The 16,558-nt window shown below is 40.1% G+C and overlaps 1 protein-coding gene and 1 long non-coding RNA gene across 2 annotated transcripts in view; one reads left to right on the top strand and one right to left on the bottom strand.

Annotated features, from left to right (window-relative positions):
• Nucleotides 1–15,514, top strand: part of LOC307164502 (uncharacterized protein) — a 36,339-nt gene extending 20,825 nt beyond the window's left edge. Inside the window, exon 4 of the mRNA XM_079881422.1 lies at nt 15,333–15,514. Coding sequence (XP_079737548.1) covers nt 15,333–15,339 — 7 coding nt within the window. The 3' untranslated portion in view covers nt 15,340–15,514. The remainder of the gene's footprint in view (nt 1–15,332) is intronic.
• On the bottom strand, nt 4,534–6,715 carry LOC307165023. Its single transcript, XR_013822390.1, has 3 exons — nt 6,557–6,715; nt 5,121–5,155; nt 4,534–4,813 (listed from the first exon to the last, which is right to left on the bottom strand). It is a non-coding gene; the product is annotated as an uncharacterized lncRNA (long non-coding RNA).
• Nucleotides 15,515–16,558: the final 1,044 nt, after the last annotated feature.

Genomic DNA, 16,558 nt, shown 5'->3' with positions numbered 1-16,558 from the left:
GCAGTTGTGGATGGCAAACGTCTTTTCTGGGATGTTTGTGTTGGCTATCCAGGGAGTGTGCATGACGCCAGAGTGCTACGACAGTCACATTTGTGGGAGGTCCTAAGTGACGGAGAATTAGTAGGGCAAAACAAAGTGACCATCTCTGGCTGTGATGTTGGACATTTCCTGATAGGTGATCCGGCGCATTATCAGAAGTCTTTATAGAAAACAACCCCCCCCCCCATATCGTATACGATATTTGCCTGTTAAGGGGATAAGCAAACTTTGCTAAATGTAAAGTGAAATAAATGTAAATGAAAATAAAATGGTAAATAGTTAATTTAAATAAAATTGTACATTAAAAGAAACAAACAAAAATACTATGGTGATTTAACGGAATGCATAGCTGATATAAAAAATTGTATGAATTTCCTACTTCTAAATTCTGAGTTTCTAATTATTGGACAAAAAACGTCCTCACGTAATAACCTAGAATACTGTCTAACACTTGATGGCTGCTCTGTTAAGTCTTCGTTGTCGGTTAGGAACCTGGGTGTGCTCTTTGATACCAATCTTTCATTTGAAAGTCACGTGTCTAGTATGTGTAAAACTGCATTTTTCCATCTTAAAAATATATCTAAATTACGCCATATGCTCGCATTGACAAATGCGGAACAATTAGTTCATGCTTTCATGACATCAAGGCTAGATTATTGTAATGCTCTACTGGGTGGTTGCCCTGCACGCTTAATAAACAAACTACAGCTAGTTCAAAACGCAGCAGCTCGAGTTCTTACCAGAACCAGGAAGTACGACCATATTAGCTCAGTTCTGTCAACACTGCACTGGCTCCCTATCAAACATGGTATACATTTTTAAATATTGCTGATTACTTACAAAGCACTAAATGGTTTAGCTCCGCAGTACTTGAGCGAGCTCTTAACGCTTTATAGTCCTTCACGTCTATTGAAATCTCAAAATTCCGGCCAGTTGATAATACCTAGAATATCCAAATCGACTGCTGGCGGTAGATCCTTTTCCTATTTAGCACCAAAACTCTGGAATAGTCTTCCTTACATTGTCCGGGAAGCAGACACACTCTGTCAGTTCAAAGCTAGACTAAAAACACATCCCCTTTTGACCTAGCATTCACATAACACATTATAGACTTCTATCATTCCATATTAGGCTGCGTAGATTAGGCCAGCCGGAACCGGGAACACTTCCCATAAATCCTGATGTACTCGTTAAATCATAACCGCATTACCGCAGTCCGCTAGATCCAGGCCGTATCCAGATCCGATGAAGGACCTGCGTCTGAACGTGACGACTACGCAGTGCTGAAGTGTCAACCAGTCACTGAAGTGAGGTGGACTCCGGTCGATCCAGAATAGATGGTGGATCTGCACGTGGTGCAGTGCCGGCCTTATCGACACGACCAATCTGACTTCTGACCTGTAATGCTGCCTGGATCATAATCATACACTGTTCGCTCGTTGGCAGGAGGAGAACTGGCCCCCGACTGAGCCTGGGTTCTCCCAAGGTTTATTTCTCAATTCTGTCATCTGATGGAGTTTTGGTTCCTTGCCACTGTTGCCTTGGCTTTTGGCTTGCTTAGTTGGGGACATTTAATATTCAACGATATTATTGATCTGCCTAATTAGGGTGGACAATGATGCAATTTTCTTCTAGAAACAAACTTTGTTGTATTATTTTCATTTTATCAATGTAAAGCTGCTTTGATACAATCTGTATTGTAAAAAAGTGCTATATAAATAAAGGTGACTTGACTTGACTTGATTTATTTGCAATAATTTTTGCGCTTGAGCCTCTATTATTACAGCCACCATGCACCCCGTGAGTCCAAGCAGAGATTGTGTGTCCGCTCTCATGTCCCGCCGCAAGGCATCATCCATTTCTTTGCTGGAACCTCTCATCTGCCCTTTCCAAATACTGCACCAGCTCCGAAGTGCTGTCTCTCTTCCTTTTTCCTGTGTACAACAATAATAGCAGATGACAGATCATCAGTGTGTTGTCATAGCATTGCGAATAAGTGTTTCCTGCAGGGAATTACGCGTCTGCATCTGCTACATGATTAAATATTATTTGTGACCGGTATATAGCATCATACTACATCACTATCACTTCATCTTTTGGTCATGTCCCATAATAGATCATCAACATTATATTGTATATAGCAAGTTAATGTCAGATTGACTTTACATTCTATTTTAAACTTATGTAAGCTTTAAACTTTACTTTACTTTGTTTTAGGTAGTGTAATCAAATTTAATTGTTACATATCAAAGCATTTTGTATTGCGGTTAATTAATTTAAATGAAGAATCAATATGAACATTATTTCAGTACCTGACAGTAATATATACAGTATATACACACATATCAATATTTGCAGTATGATGTGACCTTTTGCACACCAAGTCTTACCCCGTTGTGAAGATGCGTCTCCAGAGCTGCTACACGACGGCGCAGGAGAGCTGCAGCCCAGCGGTGGCGGTAACTCAACGCTGTCATCACCGTCACTGATGGCAGACAATTCTATAAACAAAAACACAAAGACAGTAGCCTGGTTAAAACCAGACCCTTCTCAGTTGAAACTGAGTGTAGGGTCTGGAGAGGCTATGTAGACAAATCATTTCCAAAGGGGCGTCACCAACCGACGTAGCTCAGCTTGATTGACAGGTGATCTGACCAATCATACTTCGCCATCCGCCATTTTGTCCGACAAAGCAGTCAGGAGAGTAGATTAACATAGGAGGATTTGAACTTGAAAAACGGAGTGTACTGACGCCTTTCCGTGGTTAAAACAACATTCCTTCTTATGTTTGTTCATGTTTATTTGAGGCTATAAATTAACTAGAAGGAAGAGATGATCGGTTCACAAGAACAGCTTTAACTGATGCTCTACAGCGATCTGTCACGGCACATTAAAGAGCAACAAAACGGTATTTATTGTTTAAATTTCTTTTAAAAAATTACCAAATTTGAAAGCTGAGACTTTGTTTAATATGATTAATATCAAACGTAACCGAAAAGTAGCCTGCTCTGTCCTGTCTGCCAGCGTGTTGTCAGTCTCCTCTCTGCTCCGCAATGTGAGAACTCCTTCAGCGTCGCTGCGCTGTCGTCATCATGTAAATCCCTCCCCAAACGTTTCTGATTGGTGCCGCGATTTCGGCGGCACAGAAATGAGTTTGAATGGGCTCTTCTCCAGACTATCCTGGAGAGAAAATTAAAATTCGCCGGAAGTAGTCTGGGTTTTCCCAGGCTACAAAGACAGTGCTTTAAAAAAAGATTTTTGTCCACTAAACTTTATACATTGTTCTGTGTTACTTTATACAATGAAATCACAGATAATACAATCCTACCCAGATAGCCACTGGACGCTGTAACGGAACAGGGCCGCAACCGCAAAACGATAGAGCCGGGTCTGTCCCGCATCCGCCTCACGGACTCGTTCCTGAGTCCAAACGCACATCGGGCCAAAGCCGTTTCTGGTCTGTTTTTAGGGGTTGTTGCGGATATGTGCCAGCGCCGATCCAGCACCGCCTGATCATCCCGTTACAGATGCGTAACGGGTGCGTGAAACGATTCCGCCTACCGGAGCTGTGCCGGATGTGTTACGATTCCGCTTAAATCACCACTGGATTGTCCTTTTGCCTTATTTTCGGCATTTTTGTCAGTTAGGGTATCATAGTAACCTATGCTACCTAGTCATACATAAAGTTATTTTATAATAATGCTCTGTCTATCTACAGTAATTATCTTTGAATATATAGTTTTTCTGTGTATAATAACTATGAAGTTATGTATAAAAATGCAATAAGTACATAAATTCAAATACAAAGTTTGTATATTTACAGTTTTAATTTTTGCAGATCCAGTTTCACAACTTTGACCAATCTCTAATTAAGTACTTAATAATAGCAAATGTACAGTCAATTTCTGTTAAATTAACTAAACGTACTAGTACGGAATACTTGCACATTTACAGTATTACTCATTAAACAAACAGTGAACATCAAGATATGTGAATGATAGGAAATACAAGCTTAGTATATCATTTAGAACATGTAAAAATATCCACATTAAAAGACAATTGCTGTATGCCTTTATACTCTAATATAACTTATTTTAAACATTTACAATTACATTTTATCCAAAGTGACTTAAAATTAAGAGAACAATAGAAGCAATAAGTGCAGTGACAAGTCCCAGTTAGTGTAGCACAGTGCACAATTTTTTTTTTTTTTTTTTTTTTTTTTTTTTTATTAAAACAAAGATTTAGTATTATTGGGTAAGTGTTTATGAAAAGATGGATCTTTAGCGGTTTCTTGAAAATATGTTGAGTTGGGCAGGTCATTCCACCAGCAGGGAACAGTCCAGGTAAAGGTCAGTGAAAGTGATTTTGTGTCTCTTTGGGATGATGGCACCACAAGGCGCCGTTCACTTGCAGAACACAAGCTTCTGGAGACACATAGATCTGAAGCAGTGAGTTTAGGTCTTGCTGCAGCATCTGGATCAGTTGCAGAGATTTGACTGATGCTGGAAGGCCTGCCAGGAGAGCATTACAATAGTCCAGTCTGGATAGAACAAGAGCTTAGACAAGGAGTTGTGTGGCTCCGATAGGAAGGGCTGGATTTTTCTGATGTTGTATAAGGCAAATCAGCAGGATCACACAGCAAGTATGGTTTGGCTGAAACCATAAGCAGTTCTGTCTTGGCAAGGTTGAGTTGAAGGTGAAGGTCATTCATCCAGCAAGAATTTTCCATCAGGTAGGCTGAGATGCAAGCAGCAACCGTCAGATCCTCTGGCTGGAAATAAAGGTAGAGATATGTGTCATTAAGTGATAGGAAAAGTCATGTTTCTAAATGACAAAGCCTAGTTACGCTACAAAAAAAAAATAAAAAAAAATAGATGGGTGGAATCTAACACAATCGTGGTCTTACTGTAGCAAAACCAAACCTTGTGCAGCTCCAGTGGCCTCACAAGGATCAAATGAATATTCACATGGGAAAATATAGTATAAAACAAATGAAATGTTCTGCCACTTTTAGTGCAATCATATGGAATCAGAAGACTCGGCCATTACAATATTTTAAATTATACTTCTTCCCATACCTTGTTTGCCATGATCATTCTGCTTTCCACTTGACCTGAAATAATATAAAATAAAAAAATATAAAAAATAAATATAATATAAAAAAAAAAAAAAAAAAAAAAAATTAACAACTCAGTATTACATTTACACATGTCAGAATATGTTCCACTGGGACAATGCAAAACCTCAACTGACTATGATCTGGAAGCTGAGCAGGAAAGGCTAAACAGTGAAGTTTTGAGCTGAGACACATAACGTTATCCCTCATTTACACTGCACACGCCTGCGGCACATTACGGCTGCGACAAGGTTTTATTCCATTCTCCACGCGGTGCCAACTCACACCAGGAGCATTTCAGAAGCGGAGCGACTGGATGCGCGAGACCACGTGATTTGCCTGTCAGACGTGGTTTTTCTTGATTTTTGAGTTTCTACCATACAGTCTATGGTTTCTACCAAGGATATTTGTAATACGTTTGGGAGTTTGCACAGGGTGTTTATTTTGAATTTGACAATGTTTTTTTTTTTACTTTTATTTTGTATTCCCGGTGCGACTTGGACGCGCGTCCGTCAAAAATAGACTAGGCGCCTATATTTAGCGAAGCGACGCGGAGAGCCGCTTCTGGGAAGCTTCTGAAACGCGCCGCGTCGCGGCCGGTGTAACATGGGTGTAACAAGCATTGACTAAAATGGGCGCGATCAGCTCCGGTAGCCGTGTCGCAGCCGTAATGCGCCGCAGACGTGTGCGGTGTAACCCCTCATTTACACTGCACACGCCTGCGGCGCATTACGGCTGCGACAAGGTTTTATTCCGTCCTCCACGCGGTGCCAACTCACACCGGGAGCATATCAGAAGCGGAGCGACTGGATGCGTGAGACCACGTGATTTGCATGTCCGACGTGTTTTTCTGATTTTGGGGTTTCTAGTACCATGGGTAAGTTGGCCAATATATGTGCAATACGTTTGGGAGTCTGCACATGGTGTTTATTTTGAAATTGACAGGGTTTTTTTTACTTTTATTTTGTATTTCCGGTGCGACTTGGATGCGCGTCCGTCAAAAATAGACTAGGCGCCTATATTTAGCGAAGCGGCGCGGAGAGCCGCTTCTGGGAAGCTTCTGAAACGCGCCGCGTTGCGGCAGGTGTAAACACAAGCATTGACTATCGCGTATCAACAAAGATTTTATACACAATTAAACGGACTTTGATATGTATAACAAGTCTACGAAAGCTTGTTTTAGGTCTTTTGAGATGTGGGTTCAACTGATCTTTCTTAAAACAGATGGAAAATGTAAAGACGCATGATGCTACATTTTCAGTGTTTTGCCCTCCAGCTCTCGCCAGTTATGACAGAACATCATTTAAGAATGCTAACGTTAGCTTGAAAACTGTAAACGTAACACAAATGTAATATAAAATATCGTTCACATGTAACTTAGGATAATGAGACTCTTACCTCAGGCGGTGACCGGTTGGCATGATGTCCGCTGTGACGAACAAGGCTCACTGAAAAGGGCGTTATTTCCAAAGAATCCAAACGGACTGACTAACAACAGAGGTTACAGAACTCCTGCTCACGGCTGCTCGCCTCTTGACGAATACGATTGCTTTGAACCACTGTTGATCTCACAGTCCACTTCACGAGAGTAGACTGAATTCAAATCTCCCGCTTGCCAAAACTCGACTGATCAGCTAACGTTAACCGTTGTGGGCGGGAGTAAACAGCGGAAAAGTAATGGCGGCGAATTTGAATCTGCGTAATTGCGCGCGCGCGCGCACTCACACACACAAAGCCCTGAATGTGCAGCAACGGAGATTTGGAAAAATATTCATAAAATATACATGAAATTATGGGAGAATAAGACAATGAAATAATGATCAAAATGAGTATAAAATAAAATGTGAAATAAAAAAATAATTCAATACAGGCCTACTGTAGCCTATGTAGGGTACTGTATGTCATACTATTATTTAACCTTAAAAAAACTCACTTTAACCCCCACATGCTTAATAATCTGTAAGGAAAACATATTGAATAGATGCTGATTTCCGCAGTTATACCTTCTTTTCTTTGTTTTCTAATATCACAGAAAAAAATCTGTAAAATAATACCTAATAATTTCTGTAAAATTACACATAACTCTGTAAAAATACAGACAAGTTCCTTTTAAAAAACGTAAAATTGATGTAAAACCAAAATACAAGCAATTACCTGCAAATTTAACAGTGGACCTTTAAATTACAGCCTTTTATTTTACAGATATTTGCTGTAATAATGACAAAACGGTAAAAATCTGTAAACAAATACAGACAATTAGCCTACCTGTAAAATTACACTTTTTTTTACAGTGTGTGCTGTAACGGACCTTATAGCATCACAAAATGTTGCTGTATAGTTTTTGAACACTGATAATATTGCTCAGCTTAATGACAATGCATTTATCTCGTGCTCTAGATAGAAAAAAAAATATGCAGACAGGTAACCATGTTGTTCTGAAAATGTTTATTCCACGGAGTTCTTCACACAGTTTGAGAAAAGTATTTCGGATGTGGTCCACATCAGGTAGTCTCTGTCAAAACAGTGTTGGCTCAAATCCGTTTTGCAGATATGGGCCAGAGCAGTTTTTAGCCCTTTTTTAAATGCAGTCGGCTCAGATATGTATCACAGATTCGGGCCACACCAGTGTAGCCTATGTGAAAACAGTATCGGCTCAGATTCATATTGCAGATCTGGACCAAATCAGTGTCAGACACAGCTAATGTCTTTCGGTTACCTATGGAAAAGTGATCTGGGCCAGATCTGTAAAATGATCTGAACTGATCTAACTGATGGCAGTTAGAATGTTTAAGCTGAAACCTCTATCTGGCACGGATCTGGTTCACAATCAGAAAACGTCTCTAAGATAGAAACGGAGGCAAGGGGCTTAAAACGGATCCGGGCCAAATGTAATTGCTATCTGGGTAGCTAGCAACATTGCAAACACTGATGTGAGAAATTAGTACCTCGCTGAACAGCTGAGAAACACAGGCTGGGAACAAGTAAAATAATGTAAAAACAGAACTTACCAGGATCAGTGCAACTTTGCTGCAGCGAATCATCCACCATTGACTCAAGCATTATTGTTGCAGAGTTCAGTGTCCCGGGGGCCGGTTGCACCAGCTGTGCGTAAGTTACAACTTAGCCTAGTTTTGACGTAAATGGACACTAAGTTACAACTTACGCACTACTAAATGTTTTTGCGTTGCACCATTAAACTTAGTTTAAACGTAACTATACGTTGTAACTAAATATTTACGGAAGCCTCTGTCCATGAATAACGATGTCAGCCAGGTTAGATCACATCGATGAGCTCGTAATTGATCATGAAGAACCGCAAGTTCGTCAACGAGTTTTACGAGACAGACATCATCCGTTGGATATTTATGATGATGTCGACATATATGCTCGTTTGTGCTTTAAAAGAGAGGGAATAATGCGGATAACGGACTTGATAGCGTCTGATATTCAGCACGAGACAGACAGAAACGGCGCTCTCTCCCCAAGCCTTCAAGTGTGTGTCGCCTTACGTTTTTTTGCAACTGGATCGATGCAAAATGTAATAGGCGATTGCATACAGATTCATAAATCTACAGTATGTAGAGTGATCCGGAGGGTGTCGCTAGCCTTGTGTCGCCACATGAATAACTACGTGTGTATGCCAAGCATAAACGCACAAAATACGAACAGGCAAAAATTCCATGCCATTGCCGGTTTCCCTGATGTACTCGGCTGCATTGATGGGACACAAATCAGGATAAAAGCACCCACAGTAGATGAGAATGCGTTTGTGAATAGGAAAGGCTTCCATTCACTAAACACCCAAGTCATCTGTGACCCGAGTTTATGTTTTTTAAACTGTGTTGCGAGATGGCCAGGTTCAAAGCACGACAGTTTCATCCTAAGAAGGTCAAACATCTTTGAAAAATTGGATTCTGGGGAGTATCGTGGCATTCTGCTGGGTGATTCTGCCTACCCACTTAAAAAGTGGTTGATGACACCATAATTAAACCCTTCCACACAGGCAGAGGAAAAATTCAATTCTGCACATACCAAAACACGGGTAACAGTGGAAAGAAGTATAGGTGTATTGAAAAGGAGGTGGTCATGTCTTCATAGGGGTATGTGATTGCAGATTTTAATTTGTTTGATTATTTTATCAGTTTAGACTGGCTAATATTTCAAATAAAGTACAAGTTTTGAATACACTCCAAATGTGCTCGTTAGGAATTGCAATGGAGCCAGAGAGAGCAGCAAAGGTGATAGGAGCATGCATTGTATTGCATAATTTGGCCATGCTGTGGAAAATGCCACTTGATGATCTGGGAGGTGAAGAGATTGAGGAGGTCCCACAGGAAGAGCACTGCAGACAATTTCAAGACCCAGAAGTGCAAGAGGGTGCAACTGTCAGGCGTTTCATCACACAGAATCATTTCACTTAAACTACACTATAACACATAATAGTCTTTTTTTATATATGTCCATACACAAATTATTTACAATAACTATTTTTTTAACTGTATTGTTTTTATATACTATTTTTAATTAATTAAACTGTAACCTCCATTCATTGTAAATATTCCTCATCTCACCTCATTCTGCATCAACACAATTTGTAATCTAATATCTCTCAGTTGTGAATTCAATGACATATCCGAAAACATTTATTGTAAAATATTTCTTCTTGTCAAATTTATTTAATGGTGTCTGCACACACATATTCAATAACAATACAAGGTGTATTAAAGTACAAGAATAATAAATACTAAAACATAAATGTTGTGGTGCAAACAAGTTATTAAAGGTGCATTAAGCAACTTTTCATGTTAAAAATACCCGTTTTTCTAACCCATACATGCTTAAACAATTGCCTGATGGGCTGAATGAGCCCTTCTATGATCACTGCGATTGCCTCTATAATCCTGTACAGTAAAATAAATAAGAGGGATTCGGGACGGAATCGACTGGGCGTGACGTCATGCGCGTTCACGCTCACCTGGTTATGTCTGGCAGGTTTGTGTATTCGCCGCCATTATCCGCATCAGCGAAGACAACTCGAGCGACTTTTGCAAAAGTAGAAGATGGATTCAAAGAGACCGGCTTCTAGTTCATCCCAAACCCCAACGCAAACTCCATGTAACCGCGTGCACAACTCTGGTTGCAATTTCGTGTGTCGCCAGAAGGGGGCATAGTTCTGCAAAAACTCAGAGACTTGCGCAATGCACCTTTAAATATACTAATAATAAGCAGTAGCCTGTAGGTCTCAACAATTACACACTTTAACCATTACCCACTTTAACTATGAAGGTAAAACAGTAGCAAAACTCGAGAGCATGTAAATGTGAATTTGAGAACTTGTACAATAAATATTCGTACTTGTACATGAACATTTACACTCACAGCTCCAATGTGAAAACCTGTAAAATAAAAATCTGAAGTTGAATGTTGAAATTTGCACTCGCAGACAATAGTCACAAACCTGTATTCTGAATCTGAAGCTGCAGACAAGTAGACACAAATGTGTAAAATGCCATTCACAGAAATACAACGACAGACACAAACTTGTAATATATATTTTGCGTTTAATCTTACGTTCACATTCGCGGTACTTCCTCAATTAGGCACTTGCAGCTTCTCAAATCTGTCACTGCAATTTCAAATTTCGCGCCTTGACTTTTGCTACTCTTTTCGCGATACATCAGGTGCAAAACTAACTTGTGCACTTGAAACTCAGAGGCGGTGAGAGGGAAAGGGGGGCGGGAGGAGGGGGGTCAAAGGAGCCGTTTTATTGGTTGGCACCTAGCCAATGAAATGGGAGTTCGATGATGTCACGAAACCCGCGTGCACTGAAACACTAACATGGCTTAATGCATTAGACTGATATTAAAATAAATAAACGAAATTATCAAACTCAGTAGACACAATGCTAATGCATACTACAGAAAAGCAGATGAGCACAGAATATGACGTAAAACATATGACGTATGCCATATATATATATGCCCTATATATATATGGTATATATACCATAGACTGTAAAAGACACACACACACACACACACGTACGTATATATATATATAATTTATTTATGTTTTGTTTGTTTTTGTGTGTCCAACAGTTAGGCTAGGGTGAATATTTAAAACATTTACATTTTTCCAAAGCGACTTACATTGCATATTAAGGTATACATTTTACATTCTTATCAGATAATTTAGGTGCATTTTCATATTGCAATGGAATTGGCACATATATATATATATATATATATATATATATATATATAAGCAAATGTGTGTTCAGTGCAAATAAACTTGCTGCCTAGTGTTTTATTAATAAAGTAACAAATTATGTGTTTTTTTTATTGTTTTTAATTTTTATTTTATAACTGTTGGTCCATTAAGCCTCATTAAGCGTTTTCTTGGGTTTCGAGGAAAACGTACAATTAAACGCGTTGCGTTCATATTCTGTGCTCAATTTTTTTCTGTATAGGCTATGCTTTATGGTGTTTCCTGTTTGGTCTTTTAATACCACTGTCTCAATTAAATGCGTTGCGTTCATATTCTGTAAAACTATTCCAGTAAAACTAATGATATTTCATAAAAATATTTTCCAAGCGTTTTAAAAAATAGCTGATACATATGCATACAAATGTTTGCATTGTGGCTGGCGTTGTTCATTGGTGAGGCATCGACCAATAAAATGACTTCATTCCGACCCCAGCCCCGCCCCCGACTCTGCTCTCTCAAGTCTGCATTTACAAGTGCACGAGTGAGTTTTGCTACAGGCATATCGCAAAAAGAGTAGCAAAAGTCAAAGCGCTAGGATTTGAAGTTGTACTGCCAGATATGAGAGGTTGTGAGTGCCGACTTGTGGTTGTACAACGAAACTGAACTAAAGCACAAAGATAAATGTGTAGTACACAATTGTGCCTGTCATTTTGTTTATGTAAATGACACTTTACACATTTGTAACTATTAATCTGCAACTTCGAATTCAAAACACAGGTGTTCTGAGTATTGTCTGTGTGTGCAAATCGATAGATGCAGCTTTTCACATCAGAGCTGCAAGTATAAATTTCAACTTACAAATACAAATATTAATTTTACAAGTTCTCACATTCAAATTAGCAAGCTCTCGAGTTTTGCTACTGTTTTACCTTCATATTTAACCATTACCCTTCAACAATTGGCAAATAAACTATCAATATGACTACATTTCAACGATGATGAAGGAGTAGCCAAGAGGCTTTAACTCCTCTAGTAATTTAATGATTTCTAGGTTTAATTTCACATTTTCGAGTTCTAGCTTTTTCCGTTCACTTTTTATTTTCAAGATCTCCTCTTCTACTTTCGCACATTCAAGTTTGATAAGCTTACAGCGGCTATAGTTTATGTCTTCATCCTGCTCATTTGGACGTTTCCTTTTCCTTGTATTTTCGACTAGCGGTTCTTTGTCTTGTGTGCTCTCTGGACGGTCTGTACGAAGGACAGGGAGATCTCCCGCTGATGCTGGCGCTACAGTGTTTTCAGTGCAAGTTTCTGTTGCGAGTTGGCTGTCGCAAGTTGGCTGACTTGATGCAACACCTGCCGATGAATAAACAAGAACTTGCTTTTGTAACTTTACAGAATTGTGTCCTAATTGGCTTTGCATCAAAGTATGAAGTGTATAACAACAACAACAACAACAACAATAATAATAATAATAATGTTACTCTGACTTTTTTCTCTCACAACTGCGAGTCAGAAAATACAGGTTAGTTTTTTTCCGTTCCGTGGCTTTCATATTTGCTCATTATCTCATATGACTGGCACAATATGTACTTTTAGGAAACATTATAAGAATAAAATAATAAGAAACTATGAATACTTTGAGCAATGTCGTCCTTGGCTTCACTTCCACTTTCAACTCCAGTGATTCCGCAGACGGTGGGTGAGTTGTCGCCAATTATATCCAGGATAACGTTTGAATATGGGCTAGGCTCAGGTCTCGGACCACCTCCAGTGGGCACATATTTTGTGCGAGGAAAATCCTCGATTGCTTGTGTCTTAAGGTCGCTCCACTTTTTCCTAACTTCCTTTATCTCCCTCTGCTCACAGCCTTTTGCATTTATTTTGTTTGTTATGTCCTGCCAAATGTCACCTTTTTTCCGGTTTGTGACAGATGAGTTTAATTTGCTTTCAAGGACTGTTTTGTTTTCTTTGTATCCATCAATTAAAATAAGAATTTCTTCATGACTGAAATTTTTCTTCCTGTTTCTTTTCTCCTCCATGTGTGGGATAGATATTTTCAATTAAAAGTGTAATGTTTTGAGTTCGATAACGTGTGCTTTAATGTCTTTTTTTAACTTTCAGTTTAGGCCAGTCAAGAATGAGTTTGAAATTACGCGCTGTTCAGATTATTTCCTGTTTACCTATTAGAAGGCTTGTGATTGGGTTAAGAAAAATAGACGTCATTCTATGCGACAACGCATTACTTTACGGAGAGCTTACGACCTACGTTCTGCCTTAAGAACAAATGGTGCAACCGAATAAAGTACAGAGTTAGTTATAAACTAGCTAGTAGTTACTAAGCCTCTAGTTTGGACTTTACGTTCCAGTTTAAGTAAGAACTTACGAACGGCTGGTGCAACCCTACCCCGGTCACCTGGCATGCCGGTCTATCGCCGAGGACAGAGTCGAGAATGTCGAAATGTGGGTTTCGATGTGGGCGACCATTGCCGCTTCGACCGAGGTCTTATTTTTGGTCCCTATAATCCTTCTTTAGTTTTTTAAGTTTGTTGCTAATCTCTTCGACACTCCTGTTGAAGCCCGCTGCAGTCATCTCTCTCTCACTGAATTTGCTGCAAAACCGTTTTCGTCCGTGAAGCCCCATCTAATTTACTCTGGACTTCTGCAGAGGACCAGAGTGCAAGAGAGCAGCTTGTTTCCTCCTTTAACCACTGTTGTTTTCGCTTAATCGCATCCATCGTTTTTAGCTGCTAATTCTAAAATGTCGGTCACAAGTTTCTGTTCGTCTTGTGTGTCAGGATAGGCTACTTAAAGCTGCTGTCACCTAGATTTTTTTGATCATAGAACAACATAAATCAGATGGTTTTAGAAAAAACTCGTGCTTCTACCTCCACCTAGAGCAGAGGTATTCAATGCTGCTCCTGGAGGGCCACTGTCCTGCACAGTTTAGTTCCAACCCTAATCAAACACACCTGAATCAGCTCATCAAGCTCTTCCAAATCCTTGAGTATTCAAAGGCAGGTGTGCTGAAGCAAACTAAACTCTGCAGGACAGTGGCCCTCCAGGAGCAGGATTGAAGACCTCTGACCTAGAGCCTGTTATTTGTTTGGCAAAAATCCACTGCTCCCGGTTCTTCTAGTCCAGTCAGTGCAGGGCTGTGTGAAATCTGCCTGTCAATCACAGTTCGCGCACACGCCACAGAATAGAACATAGAACCGCCACCCGACCCGCACCCGAAATAAAATCATATTTTTTATTTATTTCATAAAATTTAGCATATCACATTATAGACACACTTACAACCATGTTTATTGCCAGGTCATACAGAAGTTATTTGTGGCGAGCAGGACGAGGTCGAGGGCTGTGAGAGAACAGCGCGAGACCGGTGGCGTGATTGATGTGATCGGTCTCGTATCTCTCACGGAGGAGTGAAAGCATAAAAGTAGGAGCGACAACAGTGAAGGACGAGAGAGGACAGGCCTGTGTTTGTGTTTTTGTTATTTGTGACAGCAGTCGTCCGTGAGGGGTTGGCTATCTTTTACTTTTTGTTTTTTGTTCATTTTTATTATTAAAACAGTTGAACGTTCGCCGGTTCCCGCCTCCTTCCGATAACATCTAACCTTGCTACATTATTACACGACCATTCACACAAGGACAACTTCAGGCGAAGCTGTCAAAAGGCCAACCCTGTCGACAACTTCACAATAATCTCCACTAGCTATTCTTTTCGTCAACTCCTCAGGATCCATCTCGACGACTGCAGGCAGATCGCGCGCGGTTGTGATAGAAGTGAGAGACTCATGGGAGGGCACAGGCACAAAAATAAACTGATATGGATTTTAAATTATTGGATCAACTTGAAATACAGGCACCCGCAGGTACCCGAACCCGTGCAGGACTCTGCTGTAACTGTAACCTGCGCGGGTGAAAATTTGAGTTTAACTTTCACCTGTCCCCCTCTGTCTAGGTGCTGAGAGCTGCCAGTGGGAGCAGTGCCCCTTGCGGTGGTGGGTCCCTTGGGGTGTGCTATGGCTGCGTGTTCACCAAGTGTGGTCATTCCCTTGCTGTGAAATCCAAACACTTTGTGGAGCGAATTATTGTGCAAATGTGTTTCTTGAGTTTAAAAATAAAAATCTATTTTTGTACTGGACCACTGTCTCTGGCTAATCGATTTACGAACTTGAGTGCCTTGCTAGAATAAAATCACTAATTTTGGGTGTAAATCCCATCGGGGCGTAGTCTGCTAATTGTCTGGGTTCAAGCCCTGCAAATTTGTATCCCACCTGCCTCACATGGATGCGTCAGGAAGGATTTTCTCTCCAACTATTCTGGATCGACTCTAGCACACTCACACACACACCACTTGAACCATCCATAAAATAATCTTTCATGAAGGTCGGAAAGGTTGAAGCGAATTACATGGACATTCACAGGCTTGATTGCACAGGATTTTGCACAGAAAAACGTAGCCACATATTTGTCACCAACAGATACCCTTAGGCTTAGACCAGTGAAATGAGCTTTAAGTGTCAATTTACAGGAGATCTGAAGACATCAGCATCAAAATGAGGTGAAAACAGAAACTATTGACGTGAAATGGGTAGAACTATATTTACGGCCCTAGTACGACAGTTATCAGTTTAGAAGTAGGCTATACATGTGAATTAAACGAGGGACAATGACCTTCATCACCACAGTAATGCTGTGAATCAGATGCAGGGAATCATCATTATGCAGATTGAGGACTGATGTTATGGAGCGAAATATGTGCCATAATTTAACAAACAAATCCAGCATTTTGCAAACAAACTCAATCTACTTCGCAAAGGAAAACTCGACTCGCAAACAAACTCAATCTACTTCGCAAAGGAAAACTCGACTCGCAAACAAACTCGATCCGCTTTGCAAAGGAAATCTCGACTCGCAAACAAACAGAAAGCAATGTGCAAGCACAAAAGGTCACAAATGCGTGCAGGCAGATTTTCTCACAAATACGTCCAGGCAGATTTTCTCACAAATGCGTGCAGGCAGATTTTCTCACAAATGCGTCCTGGCAGATTTTCTCACAAATGCGTCCTGGCAGATTTTCTCACAAATGCGTCCAGGCAGATTTTCTCACAAATGTGTGCAGGCAGATTTTCTCACAAATGCAGTTGAGCAACTTCCTCCTCTAAAACAGTAGATGGCGCTAAA

This window comes from Squalius cephalus, assembly GCF_949319135.1.
Source record: "Squalius cephalus genome assembly, chromosome: 1".
Classification (NCBI taxonomy): domain Eukaryota; kingdom Metazoa; phylum Chordata; class Actinopteri; order Cypriniformes; family Leuciscidae; genus Squalius; species Squalius cephalus.
Note: the sequence above shows the minus strand (reverse complement) of the source record. Positions and strands in the feature narration are given on the sequence as shown.